This window comes from Pholis gunnellus (genome assembly GCF_910591455.1).
Source record: "Pholis gunnellus genome assembly, chromosome: 9".
NCBI classification, from domain to species: domain Eukaryota; kingdom Metazoa; phylum Chordata; class Actinopteri; order Perciformes; family Pholidae; genus Pholis; species Pholis gunnellus.
Genome location: NC_136535.1, coordinates 10,660,680 through 10,681,196, shown reverse-complemented (window position 1 = coordinate 10,681,196; position 20,517 = coordinate 10,660,680). Strand labels below are relative to the sequence as shown.

Below are 20,517 nucleotides of genomic sequence, written 5' to 3'. Positions count from 1 at the left end.
CACCCAGACTATCTACAGTATACCACTAAACGTACTTGAGGAGATCACTTTGGCTATAATCCCATGTTGCACAGGAATAGATGTCTAATGTAATCACAGTCTCTGCCGCAACGGCGATGAGATAATCTGCGGAATGCACAGTCATGCTCCGACTTCTGCAAAGTTGTTTTCTTGAAAAACACACATGTGAACTCATTATCACATGAAAACATAACCTTTAAAGTGTGTGTGCATGTAATATTTGACAATGTGAATGCCTTTAGTATTTTATTCCATGAATCAAATTAAACTTTTTGTCAATTCCTCCATTTGCAACTGGTTCTTTTTTTTTTCATCTGCTACACAACTGTCTGCATGTCTTTTCTTCTTTTTCTTCACTAACACGAACATCTTTTCTCGGTTTGTGCGTGCCGCCCTTCCCCCACTTCCTCTTATTTCACTTGGTGTGACTCTGAGGTTTTGGTTGTCGTGACAACAGAGGACACGGGCCCTTGTCTATTCTATTTGCGAAGTTTCTGTTGTTGCAAATATATTGCACATTTGCTGCTGGGATAGCAAAGAGCCTTGCACCACCACCACCACCACCCCACCCACACCTTGTGAGAAACATGCAGACGTGAATGAGTTCTCGGAAATATAGGCGCGATATGAATCTCTTCCTGTGTAGTCTATACAAATGACTTTGGACTATTATTTGAGGACAGTGCTGAGGAGCAACATAGTCCCTTTGCAAACATTTAACATGAAAGAAGCTCACTCAATCAATAAGTCTGCTAAACAATTTTTGATTTACTTTGATCTTTTATCATTACGTTGCTATTTCAGTCAAAGTACACGCCTCAATGCTCCATCAGTATCGAGTACTATTGTCCTGAGATCATTGAAACACATCCACATTAGTTATTACTGGGATCAATAACGGTCTACTTCAGTGTCTGGCTTCTTCTTTAAAAGCAGGTGTCGCCTCATAACTGCATGTCCTTAAAAGGGATGAGCAAACACTTGGCAGCAGTGGTGCAGTCTGACAGGGCTTCATGGGCGTAGGTTTTGAATGTGTATGTGTGTGTGTGTGTGTGTCTGTGTGTGTGTGTGTGTGTGTGTGTATGTGTGTGTGCAGATGAATACTCTATAAGATTTAAAGAAAATTCTGAGGTACTGTTACTTTGCTCTTGTATGTCTAGATTGTGAATCTTTCTTACAGTGTATGACATTAAGCTGATGGCTACAGTTACTTTACTGAGTAAGATTGTACATGAAAAAAAGCAATACACTGAAATAAGCTGTATTATTAGTATTATCACTAAACAAAAGTATATGGACCAACAACCACCCGGAGCAGCTACAGGTTCATAATGCAACACAAATATTTCAATTACACTTCCCTGCATGTACTTTGTGTGTTTGTGTGTGTGTGGGCATACATGTGTGTAGGTGTGTGTGTGTGTGTTAGAGCTTTTCCTGTGTTAACCACGTGGCTCAGACGGGGTTAATAAAAAGACCCTGTTCACTTCTGGGTTTTCTTTCTTCTGGGGAGTCCAAACGCTGGTGAGGTAAGATCCTGACAGCATTTGACTTTATTTCAAATCTGATGATTGCTGCTTGTATTTGTTGTATCCATCCAATTCAAAGGCACTGAAATACACAGGAGTAACTGCTTTATGTCTCATTATTGTTCTATATCAGCATCATTTCGAGCAGCGTTACTGTCAAATGCTGTATGTGCAAACTGTTTTCATGTTTCTCAGGTATAGAATGATGTTAGGGAATGTGCTTGTGTTTCATTTAATGTGTGAGAACTTGCGTTTATTCAACCCGTCATGTCTTCAGTGTTTGCGGTGGAGCATCCAGAAGTTACTGATGTACAGTGTTGTCACCCATAAAGTAGAAAGCACTACTAAACTTCAATACACAGTGTAGTGTTTCCTACTTTATGGATGAGTATACTGTTGGCTGCAGAGAACAAGAAGAAACCAACGGACTCTGTGTGAATGTTAGAAATCTAAGGCCCAGTCCTGAAAACCTGCAGAATGTTTCTATTGCTTTTGCAATTTTCTTTTGTTTTACGTTTATTTACTACACATTTAGATGTGAATGTGAAAACCTGTCAGAAAATAAACTGATTTAGATGAACATAGTCAAATTATACACCAGCAAAAACAAGTAGCTAAGATTTATAGTTAAAAGAAAGCAGGTGAGCATTGTACAGGTTGAAGATAGTTTAATATCAGTGTCTGCTTTACAGTTCTTGCATTGATAACATGAATATGTTCCCTTGTACAAAGTCTCTGTTGATAAATAAAATTGCTACAAAACTCAAAAACATTTTCACCTCAATGTTACACATGAAAAAAACTATGATCTAATTATAGAAAATATATAAACAGGCTGTAAGGCAAATATGGATATACTATATAAATACTCTCTCCAGATATTTTCATATTGTTTTTGATTGTTAAAATATATATGATTTGTATTTTTCTGTACTTTTTTCACCAAATACTTTTTTTATTACTGTTACTGTACAAATAAATCTTTTTTTGAATAAAAGCTCCTGACTTCCCACTGTGTGTGAGACTTGGCATTTGTAGCAGACATTCTTCTAATTCCAGGGTAGCGGCTGCAGGTAGTTTGATGGAACCAAACCTCTTCGTCCATGCACATCCCCCTAACATTGAGATAAAAGTAAAATTAGTGCGCAAAAGCCAGTGCAAGACCTAATCAATCCAACCAATCATTGTATTGCAATTGTAAAGGTGACACTCACGTAGTAAAATCCATCTTGATCCATGTCACCTAACACGTATATAATGTCTCCTGAGCGAAAGCCAAGTTCGACCTTTGAGAGAGACAGAGTTTTGAGTGACACCACAAACCATATTGCTGTATTTAAAAGAAAAAATAAGACTGTATTAGTACAACATGGTTAAAAACACAATGTGGTTCATGTATCATGATAGAGCTTACTTCACTGTCCATGTTGGGTGAACTTTCCCATGGATCGTAGTCGAATAAGGCCACCATTCGTTGAACGACCATATCATCGGTGATACTGGTTACATCGCACAGATCCGGCGTTGAAGACATATCTGTGGGCCCAAATACACAAACACTCCTTTGAAATCACAACTTTAATGGTAAAATGTGTTCAATAAGAGCATTGACGATAAAGAAAATGACTGCTCAAATAGCTGATGAAGAGTAAACAACTACCTTTGAGCAAGTGCACTGAAAGAAATCAGTGTTTGATTCACTTTTTTTGTATGATTTCTGTATGAATTTTACTTGTTCTTATTTGTTGTAGTAACTTCCTATTGTTAACATTCACAGCTCAGTGGAAACAGCTTCCCACATAATATGTTATATTATATTAGCCCTATTTTAGCGCTCTGGCAGTGTGTTACAGCACAGTGTCCTGCAGAAACAGGGGGGCTGATACCTGTATGGGCCACAGGGAGGAAGCCCTGCTGCATGAGTAGATGCTTCAGGTACTCATCATCCACTGGGATTTCATCCACCATGTTACTTGGCACATAACCGGAGAGACCACCAGACTCACCGTGATAGAAACCATCAGAGTCTGTGTCTCCAAACACCTAAACAAATGCAGAGAAAAGAAGAAAAACAATTATTTGCATGTTGCAGCAGTGAGCATATTCAGTGAAAGTCACACCAGTCAGTTGGAAAAGGTGACAGGAAATAAACAAGAAAGCTGATATCTTTCTACACACTCGGCTGGCTTGAATCTAGCCCAAACAGGAAACATCATCACGTTCTTTCAAAGAAGCTTTTTAACTGATGAAGTGAGGAAATACTCACAAACATATGAGTTACACATAGCAGAACACTTGAACAGCACCATAACAGAATTGTACACCTTTTTTACCTGCTCTACTTTTACATTAAGTTGCAAAAAGCAAAAAGACGTCACATGTTTTTTTTTTTTTTTACCTTGATTATCTGGCCTGGTACAAAAGGCAGCTCTTCTGCAGCCATCTCATAGTTGGGGGACATCGCAGCAGGGTTGTATGGGTAAAGGGCAACAAAGAGTCGGACAGTGGGTATGGACACCTGGCTCGCAGTCTCAAGCTCCCATTCTAAGAGCTCCTCCGGAGTAGCAATCTTCACTTTACCTGGAAATATCAAAACATCCAACTCCAGCCGTGTCTCCATTTGCAGCAGCGTGAGCGCTCGACTGTCCACTTTGCAGACAGATGGCTGCTGTACACAGAAGAGCATGCCTTGCCCTTATCCTAATTCAAGGTAGCTAAGCAGAAGGAACAGTAATCCTCTTTGAAGCAAGTGGATAGATCCATTAGTTCTGCACTGTAAGACTGGATAGTGCACCGTAATGGGAGAAATGGTTTGCAAATGAAACCTCTAATATGTTATCTGGATCAGATAATAGCATGAGGTTCAAACATGCATGTGGCAGCTGAGAGATCTCCTTGTGTCTGTCAAATATTACTAAACGGCATACAATTAATATATTTCTAAGAAAGAAATGTGATGGAAAAAGTGGTTTTCCAAACATGCATTGATATATAATCAAGTTCATTCCCAGAATTAGAATATAAAGGTTCTCAAAAATGGCTGTAAATATTTTTTGCATATTGGTAAAAAAAAAAAAGAAGCTTTAAGTGTGAAACCACACATTAACAATAAAATAATAAAAAATAAATCATTCTATGGTTGGAGCCTCAGATCAGTACAATATTCATATTAATTGAAACATTGGTTGACTGTGAAGAGGCAATATTTTCCTTTCCATACAACTTGACCCAGTTTACGCTTCACTGAAAGTCAACACTTCCTCTCTTGACCTGAGGTGATAATCTCTTTCTGCAGAGAAACGGAAGGTTCAGGAAGTTGTTGGTTTATTGTAACCAAGTTCCCCCCCCCCCCCAAAAAAAAGTATCTAGGAGGTGGTTTCCATCATTCATATTAGAACCAAATTAAACATACCACTCAGCCTTCACATTTCTCTGTGTGTGTTTAGTTTGGATGTGATTTACATTTTCTTGTGTCAGTTTCCATTTAAAGGCAGTCGTCTGTCTCATTTGATCAATGCTCTTGTGTATTTTTTTGCAGCCTTGTTGCTTTGTATATTGTTTAAAATATATTTTATAATTATATATTAATTCATCAATGTATTTAGTGGCAATCCCTCATTGACTGTTCTTAGTTTGTGTTCCCTCTTTCTCCTGTCTATTGTGTGTGTACCTCTTGAAGTGTGGCGAGCTGCTGCATACAATTGTCTGTAATAAATCAAATTGAATTGAATAGTTTTGATTTGTCCTGTGCCACTAACTGGGTGTACTGAGTCAATATATGTTGACAAACTGCCTGGGAACAGTTTTGTTTTTACAGGTTTCATAATCTTTTTCACAACAACAACAAATCTTACTTTCTTATGCTTCACACTACAGAACATGATGTCTCAGCCTCAGACACCTTCATTTCCATGTTTGGCCAGAAGAGGGGGCTGAGAACAAATGTTTCTCCATCTGCTTTAAGCAGCTCATATTGCTGGTTTGGTGAAGATGCCACACAGTGTGAAATAAATAAATAAAGTATTGAGAAACATCGGAGTGAGTCAAATTGATGCTGAGATATGAAATTGCGGCCTCCTATTTGCACGGTTATCTCTCAGGATGGTTATTATAAAAGAGCTGCACAAATTCAACCTCACCAGCAGTCTGCTCTTTGCATCACTCCCTGGTGTTTGGCCTTGAGGACAGGAAGTGCTGTGATCTCAGATTACAGTTCAGGGACTCCTTGTGAGCCATGATGTCATGGTTAAAAAAAATACATTAAAATTTAAAGTCTAAGAGCAGAAGTCTATCCAGGATGTCAGAAGATGTGTGGCATTCTGTTTAATTGTAGTTAATACTCATAGAGTCCTTAAATTCACACCAAAACCATGCTCTATCTTAAATAATTCAGGGAAAAGAAGGAAATAAAAATCAAAGATCACTTTTGTATTAAAACTGGGAAGGACATTTCTCACCTTAAAAGTTATTTTTAAACAAAAGTCGTAACCCTAATTGATCTAATTTGACATTTTTCTAAACACAAGGATGATCGTCAATGAATTTGTTGACCTGTATGTTTTTTATGTTAGAATCAAAGTCTGAATAATACTCATTAAGAAGAACACAAACTCTAAGCTGAGTGCTAAAATTACAGATTTAGATATGAAACATGACATGAATGACTCATGCTTTATAAAACCTTACCAACTTTCAAAAATACAATAATGTTCCAATTTGTAGCCAAACCATGAAGACACATTTTTCCCCATTATTAAACGGATGACAGCAGAGTGGCAAACTGGAAACAAGCGGCGAGAGAGAGGTAGGCAAACAAAACTATATTTGCTATTTAAAGATATAGTGGAGTAATGTCTACCTAAGCAGAGAATGAGGTCATTCTCCCTCTGTGTGTGTTATCTATTAAGTGCATGATCATGCATGTTTGTGCGTGTGAATGTGACCCATTCCCATAGCTCTGGTTCTCCCTCAGGTAAACACTGTTAGCTCTGTCAGGCCTTTGCTGTTGTTTGCGCTCTTATAGCGCTGCTAGTGCCGTTAGCTACGAGCTAAGCCGTCGCCATGTCTGAGCAGCTGAGAGGCAATAGAAATGCTCCCAATCTAGCAGTATATAGCAAGACATTTTAAGAAGTTAAGACAATACAAGGAAATGCAGAACTAACCATCCAATCCTTCTAATGTCTCCTCTGATAATCCAACAGTTCCTACAATCTTAAAAAGTATCCTAAGCTCCCAGTAGGACCTCTAACAGTCACCATGGTGGTGAGCCCACGGGGCAACAGGCCTCCTAATAAAACTTTATTTGTCTGCACGTTTGCTTGAGACCAATTCTCTTTTTATGGCCAGTCCAGGACCACAAGGCGTCTGACTCCGCTGGTCTGAGGGTCACTGAGGCTCACTCTACTGGGCTGTGAGGAACTCAGTCGTCTGTGCATGCCTGCAGTCGTGTTACAAGCACCCACAATAAAAAAACGTAGTGGGTAACTCCCGGTGCAGTGTTTGCCCATGGGTGTAATTTCCACTGGGGACTGGGGAGGACATCACTTTTACTGTTTCAAGTTGATTTTCAGTAAATCTCTTTGAACATTGTCCTTATACTGTCCAGCGGCCACAGCCCAGAGGAGAGAAGACAATTCTAATGACTTGTTTTGGACTTGAACCAGAAAGTTGAAAGTTCACTCTTCAGAATGTTCAGTCTGATTAAGCAAGTGACATTACATTACAAAACACACTTCAAGGTTCAAGGATTCAAAGTTCAAGAAACATTTATTGTCATTCTGCAACACAGGGTTGCACAATAAAATGCTCTGTAGTCTAGTCCATTAATATGGCAAGACAAAAAAGACAAACAAAAAAACAACAGCAGCGCATTTATTAACTTTGTATCAGGCAGAATGTGAACAGCCGCAACAAAACAACTCTCTGGGCAGATAACATGACTGGCACCGTAACATTAAAAAATCCTTCCTTCTCCGATGTTGATAAGCGTAACCTGTTCTCTCATATGCCATACAAGCTCCAGTAATAAAGAAGAAAAGATAATACATTCAGATTTTTTTTTTTTACTGTAGGCTGTTCACAGTTTAATATGCAGATTTTACAATTATTATTTTGTTAGCTTGATATGATGCTGGTTCAGTTTTGTTGTTCTTTTGTCCAGATTAAATTATACATTGGGTCCAGATTCAAACCACAGTCTGTCCATTGAGTATGTTGGCTTTAGACTGTAAAACAATGCAAGCCACCTCTGTATAGGACTTTCTCATCTCCTCGACATGGGCCCAGCGGCTAACACATACGTTTTTTTCGGAACCTGCCCTGACGCCCCCACAGTGAGAGGCTGAGTCACACCCTAACCCCATAATCCTACAGGCCTCTCGCTCCAGCATGCAGCCACAGAGGACTTCATTTCCCACAAGGCCTTAGGCCCAGCTGCTCCCGTCCATCCATGCCTTTACGCCTCTGGTTCCCAAGTACGGAGTGTTACATCATTGACACAGACACCCACCTTTCTGAGTGATGACGCAGCCGAGGGAGAGCGTGTGAGGAGGGGTGAGGGAGGGAGAGAGGAGAGGGTGTCCCGTCTGCGCGGAGCACAGACAGACAGCAGGGAACAGCTGCAGCATTAGGTTCGCGTAGGATTTCACTGCATTGCGATTTAAAATATCAATCATTTCATCCCCAAAAACTCAAGTAGAGCAGCTCGACTAAGCAACTAAATATCATTTGAAAAATGGTTGATCGCGAGCAGCTGGTGCAGAAAGCCAGGCTGGCTGAACAGGCTGAGAGATATGATGATATGGCAGCTGCTATGAAATCGGTAAGTCCATAAATAAATGAAAAGATATTAATTATGACTTGTATGAAAATGTTTTGCTCTCTTTGCGTAAAGGTGCGTCCCGCAATCTTAACTGTATTGGCTGTAAATCTGGGGGTTGCACCGCTGGCTTGATATTTCTGCGCTACAATCCAGAGAAAAATCTTATTTGATATCTTTATTGCCTTGTCATCAATTCATTTGCAGCTCAGCGCTTTTCTTTCTCTGAGTCGAGTCCAAATCGTCTGCTCCATGGGCGGTGCCTTTCTGGTGGCCGTGCCGTTCACTGAAGGGACATTACAATGAAATGCACACAGGCCTGAGCTTGATCTCTCGGTTAATACGACGGCTCGAATCATATAATGGCTCTGCTCTATTGCATTAGCTGCCTTTCCCCCCTTTTTACCACCCCACCTCCCCTCCCTCCATGATGCCTAATTTATAAAAGCTTCTGCTGCTGGGAGCCATGTGAGGTTGCTCGGAAAAAGCCTATAAACTGCTGCTGCTGCCTCCTCCTCCTCCTCCTCCTCCTCCTCCTCCTTCTCTCTTTATCATATTAATCAAAATGATATGCATGTTCAAAATCTGATCAATTTTCATGCTAGTATCCAATAGAGAGATTTTCTGAGCATGATTGCATTATAAAAGTGCTCCAAAAAGATCCCTTTAACTGCTCTTTGCTCTAAACAAACGTAGGAGGCAGCAGAATCTCTCTAGAATATTCTCTGTCATATTGCAGCGAGTCAATATGATCAGGATTGTGGGCTCCTCACTTTACTCCTCATACATGTGCATGTGCTCTTTCTGTGTCAGATTCCTCTTGATACCAAGCAACAATTTCATGGCACTTTGGGTTAATAACCCTAAAAAAGTGTAATATTTGATGCTCACAGGATCTTTCTCAGCTCTCAATGACCGATGCTGAGGACCCAGCCTTTTGTCTGCTTTTCAAAACTCTGCCCCCTTAAAGTAATTCTGGTAACTGACATCCCCATGGGTTAAAAAAAACTGCTGTGTCACACCAGCTCATACTGGAACCAATAGCGTCCTTGGAGCCTTTGCCGGGAGCCTGCATGAGCTCACATACGGATTCAAATCGTCATACGTGCTTTAAAGGAGGAACATTTCGTCGGAAGTTCCTCAGGAGGGATGGAGTGAGCCCCTGTGGATTTTTAGTCATCTGGGGTTTCTGGTTGCAGGAGGTGGGATGAAGTGTGTGTGCAGGGAGGGATTCCTTTCCCTTTAAACAATCTGCCATGTCAGTGCGGTCCAAACTAGGCCTTTTTGCAGGGGTGTGTACTCTCACTCTCTAATCAAAGGGAATCCCTTGGCATTACAGTCAAAAAATGACAAAACGACATGGAAAATATAGAAGGTTTATTCTCATCGTATACAGCCTTTTGTGCAGCTTTTTAGACAGATTTTTTATGGATACGCTAGGGCTAACGATTTTTTTCTCGTGCAATTGATTAATCGTTTGGGCGTAAAAATGTTAGGAAATAGCAAGAAATGCCCATCACAACTGACATTTTAAAACCTTTCAAAACCAATACATATTTAATCTACTATCATCGACGACTAAGAAAACAAAATATTCACATTTGTGAAGCTGACACTGGTGATTGTTTAGTCCTCTTTTTACCTAAAGAAATAATCAAAATGAATGATCAAATCAGATGTTGATTCATTTCCTGTCAGTAATTCATTAATCCACTAATTGTTTCAGCTCGACAAAGCTTCTTGGGCTTTTTAGCTCTAAATGAGGATCTGGGTATTGGTCTGATTATGGAGCCTTTGAAATCACACACATATGACATTTGTGTCAGTCGGATGCATTCTCAGCAAATTTTTTGAATATATAATTATATAACTGCAATCCAAATGACACAGCATAAACTTCCCAATCAGTGTATTGTAATTAGAGTGATGACATATTTGTTTTGTTTCAAAAACAACAACTATTGAGTCAATTGATTACTAGAAATCAGTTGACAGTAAATTTCTCCTGTTTGTCGTTTGCATGCGCACAGTAGGTTTACAGTAGGCCTCTCCATCTCTATAGCTTGAGCCCTGCTCTTCGTCCGCTCAGTGCGTGACGTCTGTGATCCTGCGCCATCTTTGTGCTTCTCTGCCTGAGCAGAAAATGTTACAAATAAAAAGATGTTAATCCATCAAGGAGGAGCTTTTCAGATACAAAAAAAACAGCTTTTGTGAAGCCTATAAGCTGCGTATTTCTTTATATTTCAGTCCCTGTGCAATTATTGATCTGAGAGAAGCCAATGCAAGGTTGCTTTTCCAATCAAATAACTCCGAGTAAGGTGGCCTTTTTAGAGCAACGTAGCCTCTTTTGACAACAACCCAACTTTCAAACTGATCCGTCAAAATCTAAAATTAACAGTCGATCTCAGAGTGATGTCACAGCGTGGTGTTTGAGACAGGTAAAAAGGTCAGCTTGAGCCAGAGAGAAGGTCACTGGGACACGTGAACTGCCTGTGCAGTGATGGTTTTCCCTTACAGTGCAGCTGCCCCGGAGTGCTCGTGGGAACAGTCATCTCCAGCCCTCCTTTCCCTTCCCAAACCCACACTGCCGCCGACTATCTTGAATATTGTTAGCTAGCGTAGCTGTCCATGTGGCAGCTGGAGCTAAATGAATGTGCACTAAATGAATGAATTGTCATGGAGACTGAGACTTGCACATGAGAAGTGTGCTGTGAACTGTACTCTCAGTCCAGAGTCTTTCACCTAAAAAGAGTGCCTTTTAATAATTAGGACATGCAACTAACAATCTGTCGATCATTTTCTTCATCACTTGATTTATTGATTGGTTTGTAAAACTCAAATTTAATGTATTCAATTTTTAAAGGGAGATGCAACAAAGATCCCCGGCCAGGCTCAATCCACGGAAGTTGCAGTGTTTGGCGATTTAACCCCCCCCCCCCCCCCCCCCAATATGACAACTTAAAATTGCCTCTTTCTTCCAACCAATATTCCCAAACCAAAGGATATTAGATTTACAATTATATAAAGAGAAGAAAAGCAGACAATCCTCTCTTTTGAGAAGCTGGAACCATAAAATGATTGCAGACTAGTAATAACGCTTGATTCTCTTGGATTATATGTCCTTATATTCTTTTTTTTGTATATGCAGTCTGGTGCTATTAATCAAGACTTCTGCTCCGGTGATTAAATGGTCCATTGTCTCCCTCTTCCAGGTAACAGAGCTGAATGAGGCCCTGTCTAACGAGGAGAGGAACCTCTTGTCTGTGGCCTACAAGAACGTGGTCGGGGCCCGTCGCTCATCCTGGAGGGTGATCTCCAGCATTGAGCAGAAGACCTCGGCCGACGGCAATGAGAAGAAGATTGAGATGGTGAGGGCCTACAGGGAGAAGATTGAGAAGGAGCTGGAGGCCGTGTGCCAGGATGTGCTCAACCTTCTGGACAACTTCCTGATCAAGAACTGCAGCGAGACGCAGCACGAGAGCAAGGTGTTCTATCTGAAGATGAAGGGCGACTACTACCGGTACCTGGCCGAGGTGGCAACGGGCGAGAAGAAGGCCACCGTGGTGGAGTCCTCGGAGAAGGCCTACAACGAGGCCCACGAGATCAGCAAGGAGCATATGCAGCCCACCCACCCCATCCGCCTGGGCTTAGCTCTCAACTACTCTGTGTTTTACTACGAGATCCAGAACGCCCCGGAGCAGGCCTGTCATCTGGCCAAGACCGCCTTCGACGACGCCATCGCCGAGCTCGACACCCTCAACGAGGACTCCTACAAAGACTCCACTCTCATCATGCAGCTGCTCCGAGACAACTTGACACTGTGGACAAGTGACCAGCAGGATGACGAGGGAGGGGAAGGCAACAATTAAAGAGAAACCACACTTCGAAAAAAAATATATATGAAGGGCGGGTGGACTTTGGCAGCCACTTTTGCCGACGATACTACCGCAGCAGCAGTTCTTTATTTTTCCATGTGTTAAAAGAAAAGAATCAAAAGAGAGGTGAGAGTGGAGGTTAAATCTTAGTTTAAATATATATAGAAATATATATAGAGTTGAAAGGGGCCTCCGTCTTCTTGATTTTCTCTTTGACATTTGCCAAAACCACTGATATGTCGGTCAATCAGCCTGAAGTGGTTGTTGTTGGATTGAAATGGCGGCCTCACACTGGCATAGGAACTGATCTTGTTCTGTCAAGATAAGCTGCTTAGTTAGGTTTTTTGCGTGATAGAGATGCATTTGAGTCACTTGAGAGAGAAAATGCTTGAATGGGAATGCCTCACAAAACTAGTTTGCATTGGTTCCAGTAGTAAGTCTATATATGAGAAAGGGCCCTGAGAGCCCTTAGCCTGACGTTAAACTGACACAAACAACGAGAAAAAATAAAGTTTTAATTGGATTAATTCCCCCAACATTTAAAAGGACAAATTAGACAGGCGTGAAATTGAGGACTTGATCGTAAAAATGTATTCCCCTCCTTAAAGTTTAGATTGGTCTGTTATGTCACTTGAACCATTGAGTCATTGAGGTGAAGATTACGAAAGGCAGAGACTTAACAATTAAAACAAAAAAAGTACAAAAAAACCCAAAACAAATAAAAGCAGCTTCAGAGTTTGTGGTTTACTTCTGTGTTTGTTTTATTAAATGCACTTGCCTACTATACTGTTTCTTCAGTGTAAGATGATGACAACAATAATATCGATTATTCAATATTGTGCATGCTGGTGATGTATTTATATACAGTAGCTTGACTTTATTAACTTATACTATGGGTGTTAAGTATTCATTCATATGATTGAGAAAAACAAGCTTTGTGTGTTGTTGATTTCTAATCTCTAATTTATTTCCTTCTGTTCGGGTTTTTTGATTTGCTATACCAAAATGGTGATCGTAAAAGTTGACCTGTAATGGGCGTTGCTATAGTGACATGCAATATGTGTATTTAATTTGTTACTGAGAAGAAGAAAAAAAAGGAAGATAAAAACTCACCAGTGATCACTTAATCTTACCAGCTGGTGTTTGTCACATTGAAGTATGATTATGATATGTTTTGTTCCTTGAACAGTATTGAAGTACTTTTTTCTGTCATGCTACCCACTTTAATGATGGTGAAGTGTTCAGGCTCAATGTTTCTGTTATGAATTCACAAACATGGACCATATTTTATTTCTGACAATATACATTTTTTTGTTTGTTTTTATACCTTTTAGCTGTTCCATGAGTGACAAAATATCTTGAATGTGAGTCATTATGTAGCAGTTGCACAAGAACCGATATAATAGCTATGATAATAAAAAAGAATATGACTAAATTATACATGCACCATTGCCGTGGTGGTCTAGTGTATTGTTGTATCGTCACCCATAAGAAAATGTTGTTTTAAAGGGAAAGAAACATGTTTGAACACTTGTGCCCTGAATACAGTATGTGCTTTCTTTATGTGCCTGTATCATTAGTTAATATGCCTCATTTGCAAGTTAACCTTTACAAAAAAGGATTTATATGCCAGTTTTAAGTTCCTGCATGCATGTGTGCAAGATGTAATATTTTCCTCACTTTGACATGTGTTGGATGGTACTGCTCTCTGTACAGCACATAGATATGATTATTCAACACCAATGCACAAATAGAATCACTGGGAAAGCATAGGCAATTCAGTAGAATTGTTGTTTTTTTTAGATTAGCAAATGTGATAATTAACGTCTTCAGAACAAACTTTAGACACTAGGGAGCTGCTCAAGGGCACAGAGAGCTGCTGAATGGATTTATCTTCATAATGCTGCTACTACTATAGATTATTACATTAATATATTCATACAGATGGCAGTTTTCCGGTATTTATTTTTCCTAATAGATGACAGTTTTTTGGGACTTATCACAGATATGATGGCTTAAGAGAGAAACCAAAAGCCTTAAGGTCAGTCACACAACCTCGCTCACGTATGCCAATTATGTCAGCCTCATGAGTCAGCCTCCATGAGCTCACACTGTATGTCACAGCTGCTTTGATTTATTTTTAACATAGTTGCTGGTCTTGACGGCTCGCCAGACAAAATCCTGATGCCAATCTGCACAACTGCTCACACAGTTTAGAAATATTAGAATGGAGTCGAAACCATTATTTAAAGTTTTATGTTTTGTGAGTTTAAAAAAGTGTGGAAATCATGTCAGGAGAATTTCACTCATTGCCAAGAATACATGCATTGTGTTGCTTTTTAATCAATTAGTTGTTGTTTTTCCCCCGTGGTTTGTGTTTTTATTTTTAAGTTTTCATTATGTTGGATGTTGATCCTTGTTTCTGCTGTGACATGAAAACATACAAATACAAGAAGTGAGGTGAAAAAGAGAAGATCGTGAATTAGATGAAAGAGGAGCTGACCTGCTGGATATTAGCAGTGGGGGGCGGATAGGGATACAAACTGTATGCTCTGAGGAATTTTTGGTTGCCATCTGTTGCCCATTAAAGTTATTTGTTTATCGGTACTATTCTATATTATTATTTCTCTCTGTAACATAGCCATTTACAGTCATACCACAAACACCACAGCTCGTTCTTGTCATTCAACAGATTTCCTACATTTCTGTTGAGTTTTACGGCCTGAACAATGATACAGGAAGTCAATAGGACCTCATGTAACCCCCTTGTGCCTCACACAACAGGCGTGTGTGTGCCTGTTTGTGCATCCATATCTGGATAAGTATGTGTATACAGTGTATATGCCTGCACCATTATGTGTAGAGTGTCTGTGGGTGAACGTGTGAGATGGAGTCTGTATTAGCTGCAGTGCAGAGACACTGCCAGCTCACTTAACAACTTCAGTATGTCTTAAATGAGGTTCTTTTAAGACCACCTTGCTAATCATTAACTAAATTAGGGCATGGATGAAAGAATGAAAAAGACAGCAGGTTTAATGATCGCAGCTGAGGAGCGCTGCAATCAAATAAAACCCTGCATCTCATGATGAACAATGGAAGGAGAATCTGCTTTTCTATGCTTCTGGGTAAACACAAGTCGTATTTCTACACCTAAATGTCGAGTCTATCGCAGTATCTATACATAAACTGGAAGTCACACTGATTGATAAGCTGAAGCGGCAAGCTGCTGGATCGCCCACCCTCTGACTGCAGCCCCTTGCTGCAGTTTGCTGCACTGAAGCTTTCATGAGATGAAATTCTCAGCTTTGAAAGGTCCTCCTCGCCAGCCAATCGCTGACGGGCTCACTCTCCGCAGCCACCAATCCGCTCACTGTTGCTAGGGCTATAATAAGTATCCCACTATTAGCCCGGCTCCTTGCTGCACTGCACAGACACCTATTGCATCCTGTAAAAAAAAAATAAAAGCTCAAAGCACACAGGAGGCATAAGGATTCAGCACCAACCAGCCTGTCTTAATGCAATGCTACACTTTCAGCGACATTGGTGTCCTCATTATTGGTAAATGTTGGTCACATTATACATCCCAAAACACACCGGGGCCTACTGATAGACGTGTGATTGAATCTCCAGCAGCTCCAGATTAAATGTAGGATGTTTAAAAAATAAATCTTGAACAATTAAAGTTGAATGTGTAATCCATGCTGTTTGAATTAAACAAACAGACAGTATATATTTAATGCAGTTTATTTAATTGATGTAATTACATCCCTGGAGAAGATCATGATTTACAGGATATTGTTCAGGCATGCTTCAGCTCCACAATAACCGCTCTGTCTGATCACTTTGATCACACGGAGCATTATTTCCCTGAGGGGACGCCGGAACAACAACGCACAACAGATCATTGAGTCTTAGTTATGTCCCAGAAAGACAAATGCCTTTAGCATCAGTGGACGATGATGCCACTTTATGCAACGTCATGTTGAAAAGGTCCAGACGATGTAAAATAATCTGTATCTTTAATGTCTAAAAATAAACTGAGGAAGCCAGGTGTATTTGAAGATGAAACAGGTTATTTTTGTCCTCCCTGAATTTCATTAGCTCTTTCAAGTTTGAAGAGAGGTAGTTGTGTAATAGTCCGACACGTCCTCATTTTTCGGTCAGGTGGAGGATAGCCCCTGACCAATATCTAAGTAATGTTGAAACTTCATTTATTTAGAATCTTTATTTTCGAATCTTTATGCTAATGCTTCATATCATACAGACATGATTGATATCCATCCTCTCGTCTAAGTATTTCCCAGAATGTGAAACTATTCCTTCAAGCTCTCAAAAATTTATGAGACTGAGAAAATGGCAATGTCAAAACCTTTAGTCCTATAAGGACTTTTTTGCTTAAATCCAGTGTGCAGATAATTTTCCGACATTACATTTTGCTTGGGTAGGAACTGCCTTCTTTTCTTCTTGGATGTTTTAGACGTTTTTTGAACAGCAACATCACATGCTATCGATGTCAGCATTGTCACAGCGAGCATGTAGCATGCAACGTTAGCATTTAGCTCAAAGCACTACTTTGCAAACTACAGCCTCACACAGTTGCTAGCATGGATGTAGACTCTTAGTCTTATTTTTAGTCAACTAATGGCCTTAACGCCCCGCCACCCCTTTTTAACATCAGATTACCTGTTTTCCCAAGTCCCTGTTTGCTGTTGTCTATTCAGAAAACATGAGGTCAGCGATTTTTACGAAAAGGTCATCACAAGGTCTGATCTTTATTGTTGCAGTCTATTGATTTCCTTTGTTAACGCCACACTGAATGCAGTATTTCCTGCTGTCTACAAATTCCTGCACTGAAAGGCGTTTAACCTCCTGTGGCTCGGGCTTCTCACAGCCGTTGTTGAGCCATTAACCATCAACCAAAACACATGGCTGTCATGACTCGTTTTGTGGCTCTGGGGCAAAAGTGTCAGCTCTGTGTCTGGACACGCACAACAGACAGCCTGAAGTTTCACTCAGTAAATAAAACCTACAGGCCTGGAGGTGAAACATTGCAGCTTGTGACCAATCAAGTGATTATAAATAATGCCTTGGGTTGAAAATGAATTCAGTCACTTCCTCCACATTCCTCAGCACTGATGCCAAACACAAGTTTATATCTCTGAGCATCAGATACTGACACGTCAGAGTTTGAAAAGGTAACTATCTGACTCAATTTGATCTGTACCTCCAAGATGCAAAGAAGATAATAGCTGTACAGCTCCAGAAATATCCACCCATTAGAGGGGAGGGAAGAGAGATGGTGGAGAAATAGGGGACCGATGTAGAAGCAGAGAACAGAGACAGATCTATAAATAGGCCTCCCTGCAGCCTGTGAGTAGACAGTGAGTAGACCAGAGACATCAATGTGACAGCCACTCCACTATAGAGACTATCTGCCTCTGTATGGTTGGTGAGAGTTCATATCTTCGGTTAAGAGAGTCTGATTCATCACATTTACCTCCAGCTGAGCAAACGCATGACATGACATGAAATCACACAGATAACACACAAATTCAGCATCTGTTTTCTTAAAGTTCATTACAGCCTGTTATTAGTATTATTTAAGGAATAAGTAATGATGGGACAAAGAGCGCTGCTGCTGACTCTTCCAGGCACAAAGACAGCCGCCTATGCATGACTGCTGCAAGATGAATTATTCAAGCTAACATTTAGACTTTGTATTATTTATCAAAAAGTGCCACAATGTTCAGATGAAGGTTTTAAGAGACTATTTTAAGGGAGCACTTGTCCCAAAACATTGCAGGATATAATAGGCGGTGGAAAAGTGTTATCACATGATAACAAATAAACCCTCTCCATCTGGCTGCAACATACAACACTGCTGTCATTTTAGATGATCAAATCAGCTAATAATACTGGTGGTGATTATTCATAACTACAGAGGCTTGTGTGATGAACAGAAGTTTGTAAAAGGTGAGTCTAAAATTAAGTCTCCCCCCTCCCCCACCCAGACAGTTACGTCATCCTGCATGTGCTTTTAAGGCCTCACTTTGCAGAATGATCACAGTCACACCACATTCCTTGAGACGAAATAACACAGGTATGCTCAAAATCAATTATTTGATGTGCTACACATCCTGGAATTCATTAAGATGATGTAATTTATCGTAGAAAATAATCTATTGTCAAATATAAACCTAAAGCTTAAAACATTTAATTGATTTTCTCTTAATTACAGTTTCAGAGGATTCTTTTTCTCCCACAATACTTCTTTACAATAAAGATCATCCGCTAACTGAGAAGCAAGCACTTCATTTTATCTGTGAAAGATAACAAGTATATGTATATTAAAGTATGCGTCATATTGTTTGTGTTTTTATGTTTTGCGCATGTCAACATCTTATGCTGTATATGCCCTTATCCTGGGTTTTGAGAGGCCTGGATATGCCCCCTGAAGTACTCTGATAGAAACCAGGATACTGTGACATGTAGAAGTATCCTCCGCTCACCATCAGAGGAGGTGACCTATCTGTGTGACCTCCTCTGACAGATTGCTGACCAGGGGAGGCGTCTTCAGCGATAAGGGCAGCCACACACAGCGAAACAGTTAACGCCTAACGTTGTGCTAAATTTAGCTGCATCTGTTGAAGAAAGTGATCTTTTTTTTTCTTTTTCACTTCCTTGTCGAGTTTTTCTCAGGTCATAGTCATGAAAGTGAGAATGAAATGTCATCACTTGTCTGGCAGTCCGTGGTGCGAATCGGTGCATCGTATGTAATGTGGCGTCTATTTTGGAAGTCTTAACTTCAGAGGCCAAAAACGGGCTCACAATGTTAGAATTAACTGTTGACGACTTAAATATAATATCAAGACTTTTGTGGATTCATCTGTTAATGCAAAAAAAATGCAGTCTGATGCTCTTTTTGCATTTCATTATCAATCATGTTTTGAATATTTATTGTTCTTTTACGTTCATGCGATCTAGCCAGTCATGCTTTGTTTTACAATCAGCACCCAAGGTGCCAACTGGTTGACAAATTATACCTTTCGGTGTTTGTGGGTCTGCCTGATGTCTGAGCTGGTGACTCATTATGTATGTGAGCACAGGGGATTCCCAACAGTGCAGGCAACAAAAAAAACCCTTCCTCCACTCTGCAGCCTTGAGGGGATGTACAGCTCAGTTGACAGCGGGCCAGTGGGGTCGGTTGTGGTGAGTAACAGGCAGTGAGCGACAGAGAAAGGGAGAGAGCAGGGTGGGTGGTGATGTGGAGCTGTAAGGGGTGAATAGCGGTGAGGTGACAGGAATACAGAGTTAACAGTGAGAGCCAAGGGTTAGTGTTTAGCTAAATATCTCAAGCTGAACTACAGCTGGCTCTGGATGTGTCTGAGTGTGGAACCAGACGCTGAAGCTCGGTTTCCCCTGACCATCCACGAAACAATGACACAGCAGTTACAGCCCGAAATATGAAGATTGTAATGTACATGAAAATACAGTAGAACAGAACATACCGTTGCTTTACTACTCAGGCAGTCATACAGGGATGTTACTACTCTGTATGAGCGCAGTATTGTGCTGTTGCATGGCAACAGTTTCCACAGAAATCTTTGCTCAGAAACACTCTTTGGTCTTCACATAACTGCAGAAAAATGGGCTGACTGCAGGAATACAAATGGTCTCATGATGAACCATTTTTTTAACATATATCCAAAGCAGCCGACGCGGAAAATTGTAACAAGAGAGTTTATTTAGTTTATTCAATTTCATATATTAAGCTGTATTACATACTAGAGGTCACTTAAGGATGTGGGACGTTTATTGTCGGACTAGCAAACACAGAGCTTTCCTCTCTATAAGGCTATGACATTATTCCTACCCCTTTGATGAAAATATATTTGACAGAAAATCATCGTATCATTATCACATATGTCTTGTGATAGTCTATATGTATAGACCTATAACCAACGTGACCAAGGGGACATATGAGGAAAAACTCACTGTTTGTGAGTGCCAACCAACCCAAAAACGGTGAAATCAAACAATCTTTTTCTTGTGGGCTGGCTAGATCAGAAAACATGTGATTCAACAACAAGCCTTTCACATTTGGCTCCTCTTTCTATGTCACATACAGGCACATTAAAATGTACCGCCCCCCATCTGAATATCTCCACCTGGGCTTCAGAACTACCTTTGCAAAGGGGCACCATATTTTTCTCACAAGCCAATCACAGCAGACTAGGCTTTTTTTTGGAGGGAGGCTTAAAGAGACGGGCACTAA

At 40.3% G+C, this 20,517-nt stretch overlaps 2 protein-coding genes across 2 annotated transcripts; one reads left to right on the top strand and one right to left on the bottom strand.

The window, feature by feature from the left end:
- Positions 1–1,540: 1,540 nt before the first annotated feature.
- On the bottom strand, positions 1,541–3,654 carry LOC306701320 (RIMS-binding protein 2). The gene is made up of 4 exons (XM_079166600.1): positions 3,437–3,654; positions 2,965–3,086; positions 2,765–2,836; positions 1,541–2,665 (listed from the first exon to the last, which is right to left on the bottom strand). Exons 1-4 carry the CDS (start codon positions 3,516–3,518, stop codon positions 2,600–2,602), a joined length of 342 nt encoding a protein of 113 aa, XP_079022726.1. The 5' UTR covers positions 3,519–3,654; the 3' UTR covers positions 1,541–2,599.
- A 4,486-nt stretch (positions 3,655–8,140) lies between these two features.
- On the top strand, positions 8,141–14,849 carry ywhag2 (3-monooxygenase/tryptophan 5-monooxygenase activation protein, gamma polypeptide 2). The gene is made up of 2 exons (XM_079166012.1): positions 8,141–8,370; positions 11,580–14,849. The coding sequence occupies exons 1-2, from the start codon at positions 8,284–8,286 to the stop codon at positions 12,234–12,236; spliced, it is 744 nt and encodes a 247-aa protein (XP_079022138.1). The 5' UTR covers positions 8,141–8,283; the 3' UTR covers positions 12,237–14,849.
- The last annotated feature ends 5,668 nt before the right edge of the window (positions 14,850–20,517 follow it).

Coding starts and splice junctions, on each gene's coding strand:
- LOC306701320 (XM_079166600.1), bottom strand. CDS start 3,518: ATGGTGGATGAAATCCCAGTGGATGATGAGTACCTGAAGCATCTACTC. Junction 3,087..3,436: donor CCTCCCTGTGGCCCATACAG/GTATCAGCCCCC, acceptor TTGGGCCCACAG/ATATGTCTTCAACGCCGGAT. Junction 2,837..2,964: donor CACCCAACATGGACAGTGAA/GTAAGCTCTATC, acceptor TCTCTCTCAAAG/GTCGAACTTGGCTTTCGCTC.
- ywhag2 (XM_079166012.1), top strand. CDS start 8,284: ATGGTTGATCGCGAGCAGCTGGTGCAGAAAGCCAGGCTGGCTGAACAG. Junction 8,371..11,579: donor TGGCAGCTGCTATGAAATCG/GTAAGTCCATAA, acceptor TCCCTCTTCCAG/GTAACAGAGCTGAATGAGGC.